This window comes from Geosmithia morbida (genome assembly GCF_012550715.1).
Source record: "Geosmithia morbida isolate 1262 chromosome Unknown scaffold_26, whole genome shotgun sequence".
NCBI classification, from domain to species: Eukaryota; Fungi; Ascomycota; class Sordariomycetes; order Hypocreales; family Bionectriaceae; genus Geosmithia; species Geosmithia morbida.
Genome location: NW_023336213.1, coordinates 1 through 12,288, shown reverse-complemented (window position 1 = coordinate 12,288; position 12,288 = coordinate 1). Strand labels below are relative to the sequence as shown.

The 12,288-nt window shown below is 55.1% G+C and overlaps 2 protein-coding genes across 2 annotated transcripts; both read left to right on the top strand.

Moving 5' to 3' along the window:
- Positions 1-7,004: 7,004 nt before the first annotated feature.
- GMORB2_4779 (uncharacterized protein) lies at positions 7,005-9,350 on the top strand (the record flags this gene model as incomplete). Its single annotated transcript, XM_035466753.1, has 4 exons — positions 7,005-7,016; positions 7,167-7,744; positions 8,258-8,986; positions 9,230-9,350. The coding sequence occupies 4 exons, from the start codon at positions 7,005-7,007 to the stop codon at positions 9,348-9,350; spliced, it is 1,440 nt and encodes a 479-aa protein (XP_035317912.1).
- A 1,048-nt stretch (positions 9,351-10,398) lies between these two features.
- GMORB2_4778 (uncharacterized protein) lies at positions 10,399-11,613 on the top strand (the record flags this gene model as incomplete). Its single annotated transcript, XM_035466752.1, has 2 exons — positions 10,399-10,480; positions 10,994-11,613. The coding sequence occupies 2 exons, from the start codon at positions 10,399-10,401 to the stop codon at positions 11,611-11,613; spliced, it is 702 nt and encodes a 233-aa protein (XP_035317911.1).
- Positions 11,614-12,288: the final 675 nt, after the last annotated feature.

Below are 12,288 nucleotides of genomic sequence, written 5' to 3'. Positions count from 1 at the left end.
CCCCCCCCCCCCCCCCCCCCCCCGGCTCAGGGTGTGGATATGTCGCGCCACATCTGTCTTGGACGGTTAAAGTGAGACATGCTAAAGAAGAAGAGAGACAGTGAGAATAGGATGAGAACGAAAATGAAAATAAAGAAAATCTGCAGGGGCCCGGCAGCGCAAGGACGCGCGAGAGGACGAAAGGTAGGTATTACGAGCATACACACTCGTATGTGGCGAGGCGTTTTCCGGGTAGTACCGTGCAATCAATACTGTCGTGCTAGCATGCTTCCAATACTCGTAGTATCTCGTGTACTGCCATGTACGAGGTCAGGATACTCCTGTCACTGCTCGAGACCGTACCTGTGTGTGCGACTCTTATCGCTATGCCGTCGGGGAAAAAAAGGCGATAGTTCCATCATGTCTCTCCGTATGATTACTCCGTACGTCTACGGAGTAGCAATACTGCTTGCTGTAATCTGTACGTATTACAGATTATATGTAAAGGCGGTACCGCAACACTGGAATCAGCAACTACTGCACCACGTCTAGCGCTGCATTAAGGCGCGCGACCGGGTGATGCTAACCGTAATACTCCGTACATGGCGACGTACTCTATACTCGTATGGCTGTATGTACGGCGTGTTGCGACGCATCCACATGTACATGTACTTGTCGCGCGGGAGCCGAGATAGTGGACGACTAGGGCCGCATTTCGGCCGCAGGAGATGGGGGGGAGCCACACCGGTGGCAGGGGAGATCTCGCTGGACTTTGTCTGATCCATGGATGGCGGTGCTAGCCTCTAGATGGTGGTGGCGCCGGACCTGTCGTCATTCTCGCGGTTTGTGCATATCGCTCATATTCGTACAGAGCCGCGGCACGTACGGAGCATTACGATGTGTATGTGGTATTTATGGCCTCAGCTGGTTTTCTGTGGCAATTACTGACCGTACCTGACACCGGGGAAAATGTCTCTCCTGTCGGTCTCGTGGTCGATATCTCATTCGTGCTCATGTATGTGATACAGCCACGCGCTAAGATCGCGACGCGTGTGAAGCCTCCAGCGTCCCTCTCGGACAGCTTCTCGTTTCTGCTATTCGAGCTTGTACGAGCATGCTCGGCGACGGCGACCGTCCTGGTGTCCCGCCTCGCTGTACAAGCCATCGTTGGCTGCTCAGTCAGGTGGCGCACGCAATTTTACTCCTGAATCTCATCTCAATGCCAGTTGGTGATGGTGGTGTATGTGATGTATTACCAAGAGCCTCACCGAGGGTCACTTCAGCGGTCACCGGCTGCATGCCTTGTTTGTCCACGCTCACGAGCGCGGGTATCAAGCAGCCTGTGTGTTCTATATGTCAGGATGGGCTCCATGACCCTCTGTCGGCCAGCCTCATGCCGCTTTCTTTGCGCCCTGCTGTACACTTGCAGATATGAGCGATGATGGAGCGGTATAATGCTGGCAGCATAACTGTTGTGGCTGACGACCCAAGTTAGACCGAACTTGACTGTCGTAACTTGGCAGGGAAGGAAATTGTCACAGAGAACCCGCACCGGCTCATGATAGGCAAATCCTGGTTGTGGAAGAGAACGGACGCGGGCGGATGCAGGGGTTATTGGGTCATCAACCGCGATGTTTGCTTTTCCTTTCTTTTTCCTCTGATACCAGTGGTATAGAGAGGTTGCTGCTCGTAAAAGCGTCCTGCTCTAAAAAGACCACGGGTGGTCATGGTCTTGCGCCATTCGCCCACGAGACCCGTACTCCGCACGCCTTGTATGGATTGGAGTAAGTCCTGTCTCTCCCGGGGATGCACGCGAGGCGGTCAACTTACAGGCTAACCACCTACCCACCCAGCCATTGGAGGAGCAGCAGTTTAGTGGTTTGCTTGCTTGCAGGGGTGGTATCGACGCAGGCGAGAAGAGAGGTGAGGATCGCTATGGGTAGCGTCAAAGCTCAAGGGTCCATTCTGTCTGTCAGCTTCGCGACCGGGGAACCGGGATGCGTCGAGCAAGCAAGACATCATCAACAGGTGGGGGGGGCACCACTTATAGTGTTGGTGTTCACTCCATACTTATATAGCCGTACATGTACGGACGAGTACTCGCAGCTTTTTGGTGACGAGCAAGCGGCTTGGGTGCCCGTACTCGTGGTGGTAAGACCCAAACGATGAGAAGGACTAGAGAGAGAGGAAGAGGGAGGCAAGGCTCTACACTACGGCCTACCTTACGCATGGCTTGCCCTGGAGGACGCTGCTGCATGCATTGGGATGCTACCAACGACGGGAGCGGTGTACCCGTTCGTAGGTCGAGATGGTACATGCGGCAGGTACGAGCTACGTAATCTGAATGGCTGCTACTGTTGATTACTACTTGGTAGCTCAGTGGAAGTAGGTAACCTGTAGCCTGTAGCTGATGATATTAGCAGTGCTGCGGCTATATCTACCAGTAGTACCAATACCTAGTAGTCTGTAGCTCAATATTAGTCAGGTATTATTAGTAATACCCGTACTCGTGGTGTTGGCGGTTCCTGTAATTGCTTTTTTGAAGGTCTCTAAACTTGGCATGAAAAGTACTGAGGAAGGATGGTAGTACTCATACATATACTACTCGTAGAGAGAGGTATCAGTACTAGTAGCAACATGAGCTGAGTCGCATTGCGGTGAAAATCATTTTACTCTTCATGCTCGTATTACTACTAGACATGCAATGTGAGATGAGATACAGATGTAGATAGTGACGGGTATAATACGAGACTGATGACAGCCAAAGCTACCTTGCGACAAGTACGAGCATCAACATGCTGCTGCATCACGGATTCACTAGAGAGGATGGGCGTAGCCTACAACCATGGCGGCACCTACTACATATTACATGTACTTGAGTACTAGTACTCCGTACGGGAAGTGCGAAATAGGGAAAGAGTGCCTCATGCGACACCTGCAGCCCGTGCGTCGCGTGCGTTGAACATGTTCCTGCCTCCCCGCTGATTGCCTTACGCCGAAATGTGCAGTGGTCGCGCGACAGGAGACATCATATCACGCCGTAATTCTGGTTCCGTACTGTGGCGACATGGTATTGTACGTACATGTACGCTGTAATCTGTACCCGTACGACAGTAACACGGCGGTGCATTGCTACTGAATGTATAGCACTCGGCCGCAACGTACATACATGGCAATAATACTATAGCGGGTACTACAGCCCTGAAGGCCCCGGCAGTTGGTCTTTACGACTAGACTTCGCCATACGACGGGAGTCTTGTGGCTTCGGGGGCCCCTGGCAGGTCGCACATGGCTTCGCCTGTGTGACATGCGGCACCCGTCAACTTCAAGGTCGCTCTTTCCCCATCGTGGACAGTTTCCATCTCAAGTCCCCCCATGGTCGTTGCTCCTTCCTCCCTATCCCTCCCTCCCCCTCCCCTCGAGATGCGCAAGGGAATTACTACGTCGTATCTAAAGTTATCATGGCTGTAGAAATCATAACATGTTATTATTACGGGGGTGGTATCCATCACCACCATTTTTATTACACCCTGCAACATGATATGGCCGTTCATTAAAATCAAATCGAAAGTAGGTGATTGTGGTGGCCCATCAAGACGGTGTGGGGGCTTGCGAAGAAAAAAAGAAATAGGAAAGAGCGGGCGGCCAACGCGCAACAGGTTCCTGCCTCCCCGCTCTCAGACTATGTTCTCGCTCCCTCTCACTCCCAGACCAGAGCAGAAAGTGCTCCTAGGATACGGTGAAAGCTCCATAATTCCTTGCCAGTATACTCCGTAATACTGGCAGTATTACAGCGTACTTGTCATTACGAGCACCGGGACAAACAGCCCTGTCCCAGCGTCGGCGGTAGATCACATATTCTACTACGGAATAGTGTGCCATCAGTACGTACATCATGCGTATGGACATCTGCCCCGCTGGCTGCCCGTCGCTTTGGGTATGCATACAGTACCACGTCGTCCGCATTGGCACCACCCATGAAGCTTCGGCTCTCTGCGAGGTCTGCTTATTGCTGTAGCGGCATGCCATGTTATTCTTTCTATCGTGGCAGGCCATGGCGAACAGCAACACGACTATCAATCCGACCGACTGTCCGTCCAGCTAACTAGCCAGCCAGCCAGCTGGGCCCAGCCCAAGCAAGCATGCTGGTAGGCAATACTCTCTCTCTTCCCTCTTCTCCCATCCCTCCCTGAGATCCGCCCCCCCCCCCCCCCTTCGCTCCTCGTGGCAGCTGCTCCATGGACCCCTCGTCGACAAGAGTGGGCTGTGGTTCCCACGCATACCCCATCTTACACTGCTCTAGTGCAGAGAGGCCCAATCCATATCGCCGCCCTCGTGGAAGAGGAGAAAGGGGTTTTCGTAGTCCCTTAGCTTTGGGCCTTGGAGCTCCTTTCGAGTCCTAGCCACCTGCTGACCGCCCCTACCCACCCTCCCCTCTGACGCTACCACGCATACGATTGACTGACTGTCCATACGTGTAGTGCTCTCGCTCTCTCTCTCATACATACGTCCCCAGTCTTTGTGTGGCATGCTTCTGAGCATCGAGACTGTGCTCACTCTCAGGCACGGCTCCTCTATCTCTCTACCTTTCTTCTTTCATTGACAGGGGCCGCCTGCGCCCCTTGCAACAAATAGCCATCTGCAGCAGCATCCTGCAATCATGTATGGATTTTGACTACCTACGTACTCTGTGTGTGCGTTCTAGAGGACTGCGCGACGGGTATGATTATTACGACGTATTATTTTTAGCGTTGGGTAGGCTGACCACTATTACTTCATACCAGTATAGTATGTTGTGTGTTACTCAATTGACTAGACGCACTTGCATGAATTACTGGTAGTAATAATAGCTGACAGCTTATTGAAAACCTGGGCGCAGATCCGAGCACCACCCATCGGCAGATCCTTTACGTGAGTACTCCATACCTCTCTCATCTACAACCACCAGTACAATCTTTCTCTACCAGAACGACCACATCTCTCTCCACCTCACTCTCCTCGAGGCGTGGGCCATTCGATCCTCCTGATGGTCATTGAAAAAAAAAGAAGAAGAAAAGACATGCTTGTTACCGGAGTCTGACTCGACATTGACACGGCGTCTATTCTGGCTAACGAGAGGTCTACACCCTGTTGACAACTCTTTGATCGGCCCTCGTCGACAATTTGTGCGTGGTGACGAGGGAAGAAAAAGGCAAGGTAATATCTCGAGAAGGAACAGCAAAAAGGGGAGAGAGGGGGGGGGGGGAGGACAGGTCCAAAAAACCTTGCCCGAACCGAACTCGGCGCCAACGGCAGTCCATCGTCATTCATCACCTGTCCAGCAACCAGACTGGTGGGTACCTGTCCTACGAAAAATAGACACGCCTACCACGATAATACACTACCGATGGAGTACTTATGCGTGCAGAGTACGGGTCCTTTTACGACATAGTCGCAGGGTAGGGCCAGTCGCGGCCATGCTGATGGGGCCTGAACTAACAACCCGTCCCCATGTCATCATCACTTAACCCTAGCCAGCTTAGGTGGAGAGTACAAGTACTCGTACTTACATAGCACTACAGAGTAACGTGGTAAATCGTACCTACCTTTACTACAGTACGTACAGTCTACGGACTACGAGGCATACGAATAACCCCTGTCTCCACGTCGACCGATCCCTGTCTCTACCAAGTTCCCCAATTTCTAGCTGACTTACGGAGTATGAGTACACATAAAAGCATGGGGACGAGACCCGAAGCAAGACTTTGTCTATGATGCTACACACTACGAGTCCCAACCTGGGGACAATCCTAGAGGCCATGGCAAAATTTAATGTCCTCGTCTAGAGAGCCTCTTCCTCTTGAAGTTCCGATAGTAAACCATCGTCAACTGCTCATCACTGGTCGCGCTCCTATTCACAGTCCATCGCCCGGCCTCGTTTACAATCCTTTATTACTGGACGGGGCTGTATTCTGCTCGCTCCGCCACCCCTCCCTCCCCTTCATCTTCTCCCCCACGCGATCCCCGGTCTAAACTTTTTTTTTTACTGAGTCTTTCCCTTTGCTAGGCTTGTTCCTGGTTCCTGTCTTGTTACCGTTCCTCTTCACCGTCGGCTGCTTGCCCTCACTACACAACTTCTCTGGTCTCTCTGTCTTCGACTACGCCCTTTTCTTCACCATCGCCCTCCTCACCTCTCCTCACCTCTCATTCTGGTTGCGTTGGCGCTTGCTGGGAGGTGCCGTCAGTGATAGTCATCCTTGCCGCCGTCAGAATCTCCTTGTCGATTGATAGTCTTGGCTTAACCCCCCGAGGCGCGGTCTGCCGAATACCGACTCTACCAGCCTCTGGATCCTTTCGCATCCCGGGCTTCCCTTCTTCTTGGCCAGCAGAGGCTAGGTAGGTCCTGTTCTTGAAGCGAGGTCGGTCCACTTCCGCGCTTCTTCTATACGAGCGTCTCTCTCGAAGACCCAAGACAACCGGGGGAGCCAGTCGAGCCGACTTTTGCGACAGTCGGTCCCTGTCCGGTCTGACCGGCAACAGCGGGGCTCTTGGAGCGACTCTAGATGCTTTCCTGGCCATTCACTTGCCAAGGATCTTCTCGGGGAGTATGAGTGGTCGCATCTGACGCAGTCTGTCACAGTGTAGCTACCACACCCGTCCGCTTCTCCCACCACCGCCCCCTTCAGCAGCAGCACCAGCCTTCTCCCCCCCCTAAACGCCCGCAGGTAACTCGGCTGTCGACCTGGTGGTGAAAGCACTCGCGCGCATCATTTCTCAAACCTGCCTGGCCCTGTCACCCTGGTCGTGTAATAGTACCTATTAGCGTATTGTTTCTGGGGGTCCCACACTCTTGCATATATCTGGCACAAGAGCCCGACGAAACGACGCCAAGTTCACGCAGATCGGAATCACTTCTCACGACCTCTTGTTAAAAGGCACGTCACTTGCCACTCCGGTTTTCGTCCGCAGCACGTGCGTGGTAAGGAACCGACAAACCGTCCTAGACCCGGACTTGGAGAAACACGACTGTATGAACAGAGACTCTGATGCTGATATATGTTCCCTATCTACAGGTCAGCAAGAGGAGGAGGACCGAGGCATTCCCATTCTCTCCCCGCCCCCCACCCTCGGCTTGATTGAGTCTACCACGAGTACTACTACCACGAGTTCGCAGCAGAACGGGACGGTTTGGGTCTTTTGGAGCCCAGCTTGTCCCCTCCTGCCTGGTAGAAGCCCTCATCCTGGATTCCCCATCGTCTGGCCTGTGGCAGCAGGCGTGTTCTGGAAGGGGAAGCCCAGAATCCATCATCACCGACTCAGTCACAACCGCCACGAGTCCGGCCTCTCCCGGGACGCCACCCACGCCCAACTGTCCCTCGGCTGCCCTCGCCCTGCCCTCGCTTAGGAACGAAGGCCTGCACCGCACACCCCCTGGAGTCGGCAAGGCTCAATGCTGCAGCCCTGTCGACCGAAAAGTCAAAGGGGATCGGGTCTCGATGTCGGAAAAGGGTGCTCCTCCGGTACCCGTCACTCCCAGCCACACAACCGCAGGCGCACCTCCGCACCGTGATCAAGATTCCCAGTCTACCGGTGCCGCACGAGTAGTGGCGACCCAGCCCAGCGAAGGGGGGAATGGTCACTACCATGGGCCGGAATCGATAGTCCACCCTGCTGCTCCCGGCGGGGAGCTCCACCAGCCTCAGCAGCTTCCTCCATCGAGGGTGCTTGGTGTTGCCAACATTCTCAACTCGGCAGAGCAGCCTCGATTTCTGCCCGCCGGAGGGCCGTCATTACACGTTGCCCGCACAAGAGGGCGTGGGGACGCGTCACAGTCCCCCCCCAAACCCCTCCATGCCTTACCCGTCCCCTATTTTCAAGGACAAGATGACGCTGAGTCACAGCCGAGGGCCCCGGCCCTGCCCCTCGTATCCTTTTCAGCGCATCGAGGGGCACCTGACGCCCAGAGGGAGGCGCATCAGAGCTATGCAGCCCACGAGGCGGTAAACCCGAGACGATTTGCAAGCCCGAGGATGACTCGAGTATCGACCACCAGCTTTATGGGAGCGCCTCTCCGAGAACCAGCCTCCCGACAAGCACCGCGGACCCCGAGCGCATCACCCGCCAAACGACCCTTCGAGCCAGACCAAGACGATGCGCAAGGAAGATTTCCCACGGGCCGTCGACACCCCCTAGGAGGCGCGCAAACGCCCCATCTGCCACCGGCACCGATGCCGCGATCGTTCTCTCAACCTACCGTGGCCCCTCCCCACGCTGGCTCACCAGTCCCCCACACTCCTAGGCATCTCGCAGACCTTCACGGCCGGGCAGCCCTCTCGCCCGTACACGGTCCCCCGAGGCAGCACCACCCGGAAGGGTACGGCCGACCGCAGCTCCCGCCAGCCTCGTCGTCGGCGGAAGGCACGCCCATCGGGGAGCTGGGACCGCCGACGTGGGTCGAAGACGCACAGCAGCAGAGATCTGGGTTCGGCGCAGCAGCGGGAATGGCTCGCGAGGGTCAGCAGGCCTTCATGACGCTGCCGGGAAGCGGTGCCCCGATCCCCATCCACGTGGACTACTCGCAGGCGTCGAAGAAGGCGGACGAGAAGCGACAGAGGAACGCAAAGGCATCGACACGGCACCGCCGCAAGCGGAAAGCCATGCAGGAGGAGAGCGCACGGCAGCTGCAAAACCTTCGCGAGCAGAGGGAGGAGATGGAGCTCCACGCCGAGGAGATGACGGCCCAGCGGGACTTTTACAGAGACGACCGCAACCGCCTGCGCGATATTATCCGCGCGACGCCGTCCATAGCCGACCTCGCCTCCGGCCCACCCAGCCCGGTCTTCCAGCAGCGCATAGTGCACACCTCGCTGCGCGAGTACAGCAGCGAGGACTCCCTCATGGACCGGCAGCGGCGACCTGCGCAACGTCCCCGACTGCTAGAAGACAGGTCCGAGACGTCTGTTCCGCCGTACGGGACGCCGTCGGCCGCGACGTCGGCGGCTCACACGCCCGTTCAGGGGTCCACCACGTACGGTCCGCCGCTCCCCTTGCCCGCTTCCTCTCCATCGGGACCGACAGGCCCCGCTGGACCTGCGGGGATGATGGGATTGGGGGGCTCGGATAGACTACCTCCGCTACGGTCGATCGAGGGAGGAGGGGGGCCATCGCCACACCATCATCATCCGCCGCCGCCGCCGCCGCCGCCGCCGCTTCAGCACGCATCGCACCACCCGTCACAGCACCCGTCGCATCCTCCGCCATCGGGATACAGCGGCCCTACGTTTGAGCAGGATCCGAGGACGGGACAGTGGATTCCTATGCAGCCGCGAAACTACGAGACGGGATGGGCTACGTCTCAGTGGAAGCCGGGGGATGGTGGACCCCCGAGATGAAGCTGGTCAGAGAGAGGTACTATTACTATCCGCCGCCTGCTGAGAACGACCTAACCGACCAACTGGATGGGGCGTTCATTCATGTTATACGTTTTTTTTTTCATTATATATTATTACCATGGAGTACGGAACCACAGACCGTAGCAGCCGTGGAAGCTTTTTTTTTTTCATCTGTTCTTCTTTATATTTTCTTTTATCCATCCGGACTCGTTTATTTCGTCAAGGCGTTGTCAAATGTTACGTTGTTTGTTCAAGCATGGAAGAGGAGGGAAGCAACCGATATTTACTACTCAAAAGGGGCGTATACCCAAAAGGGAGGGATACAAGCCCAGAGAAGATGTTATTATGCCAAATGGAATGTGTGTGATGCTACCACGGGCGCAGCTTTCTGATTCCTCTAGATCCTGGTCACTTGTGCCAGTCTGGGTCATAGTTCGACCCTGCTTCTAGAGGAATCAGATGTACTCCCAACTTCCATCCTCCAAGTATCATCCTTTTCTTCTGTACGGTTGCTCTCACGATACACCCCCTAGTTTTCGCATCAGGCGCTCACCAATCCCAAGAGGTGGACATCGAAGCTACAGGCATGGCCAAGAAACTGTACCTATCGGCCTGCTGTATCGCTTTGAACACCGCGCGAGTCTAGCGAGATTGATTTAGCAAACGACCATTGACGCGAGACCACGGTTTGATGTGGTTGGTGCGTGCGAAAAATGCCGACATGGCTGGCGAACATGATCTTAGCTTAGGACACTTAATATATTCATCCCGCTACTCATGCGGTTACCTGTGCAGGGCGGTAGCTGCTAATTTTCCCCTGGCTTCATCAGTTCGACAGGCAACATGTGAAGCCGAGCGATCTAGGCGACTCTATGTGATGCGCTTGAGAGTTATCGTATGATACAAGTCGACGATGTAAGGGCTGTTACCTACATCACGGTATAGAGGCAGTGATGGCAGATTGAAATCCTCGAGATAGAGACGACCTTGTCTGATGACGGTGCCACTAGGGGCTGGCGTTGCTGTGCAGTTCTTCTTTCCGCTCCCAATGGCCGCCCGGCTTGGGTCTATGAGCACCAAGCTGGGCATACTCGGATGGAGAGACACTCGGCCTCTAGACGCCATGGGCAGTGCTTGCGCTTCGCCTTGCTTCCCTCGCAGATAGCTGAGAACGAGAGCAGCTTTCCCAGCCTCGTGGAATCCTCAGCGTTGAGGTCTGGAGGAAGAAGTGGCCACCTCCTTAGGAAGGGGTACCTCTATAACCGATAACGTGACAACAAACCACGACATGGCTTACACCCTCCTTCCTACCAACCTTCCTTCTAACCTCACCCACCTCACCAGCCCTAGCGACTCGTCCATTCAGATCATTCCCGACGATTCCTCCTCGATACTCTGCTCATCACCGGATCCAAGAGATACACGCAAGACAGAATGGATGCCTCCTCACCCACGCCATATATCGACGTCGTGACGCTTTTCGAGACATTGGCGAACCGAGCTGATAATGAAGAGGACTTCTTGATCTTCACCAATGTCTCTCCGAAACAATTCACCAAGATCGATGAGGAGAGGGGCGAGTCCTCTCATATCAGATTCACCTACCAGCCAAACAAGGATCGAGGCCCACTTTTTTGTCACAGTGCCTACGGAAGCACACGAGAGCTTTCACAACCTCATCCACGCCGCAATCGACAGAGAGATGATACGGATGAACGTCGATGAGAGCTGGCACACTCAGGAGGCGGCGACTCACAGAGCGCCAAGCGGCGTAGCCAAAGAGGGAGACTACACCGGCGCCGCTATACTCGCAGGGGGCAAGCTACGCAGGTGGCCTACCCTCGCGATCGAGGTAGGCCGCTCACAGTCGCTCGAGAGCCTGAGGACGGTAATGCGCCTATGGTTTCACGAGTCGGAGCATGCTGTCAAGATCGTGATCCTGGTCAAGCTCTACCGAAATAACCGTAGCATCTTGGTTGAAAAGTACGCCGAAGGGCCCGTGGCTGTCCAACGTCCAGGTGCGACAACGACTCGCTTCGCCCAGGGTGATCTTGCACCTATCCTTCGACAAGCAATAACGATTCGAGAAGCTACAGGATGCCCGCTAGAGTATAAGGTGTCCGGCGCTCCTTTAGTCCTCGAGTTCAATCTACGTTTCCTCCGACTGCCCGACCTAGCCGCCGGCGAAGGCGACATCATCATCGATGAGCAGAGTCTTCAGAGGGCTGCAGCTCTAACATGGGCAGAGTACGAGGACGAGTAGGACTACGCATGCGGGAGAAACTTGCCAAGGACCCGACAAGGCAGAGGATCAAGAGTCAGGAACCCGAGGAAGGAAACGCTCGGACACTGCAAAGGAGGGATGGACAGCCGAGAGAAGCGAGGAGGTAAAGGTATCACCGAAAAGAGGGTGAGTATAACATACGCCGCTTAGGAGGTATGAATCTATGATGCTCCGGGGGGGGAGGGGGCGCTGGAGCCTGGAGCCTCTCCTGACCTTGACAAAAAGACTGGCCCCTAGGCAGCGGCACGCACACCCATGTTGGAGCATGAATCCCTCGAGAGACAGGAAGGGACGCTGAAAAAGAAAGAAGTATTTGTTTTCGCAAGATCTACTATACTTTAGATGTTGATGGGGCCTGGCAATATGTGAGCTTGGCCGTGTGCTGTAATAAATCAAAATATCCATACTAGTAAAGTACAGATTACCAGAATGTCGGTATGGACCGAGGAGCTGGAATAAGCACTGCAGACGGCCCACCTGGAGAATCAGAAAGGTGCAGGGTGGTCGCAGCCAGTCGACGGGGTGCGGGAAAGAATGAAGAAGGTACGAACCCTGGAGCTAACTGTGACTCCGATTCACTGCATTAGTAAATCTGCCAGCTGGCCTCTGCACCCAACGGCACACTTTGCCTCTCTCTCTCTCTCTCTCTCTCTC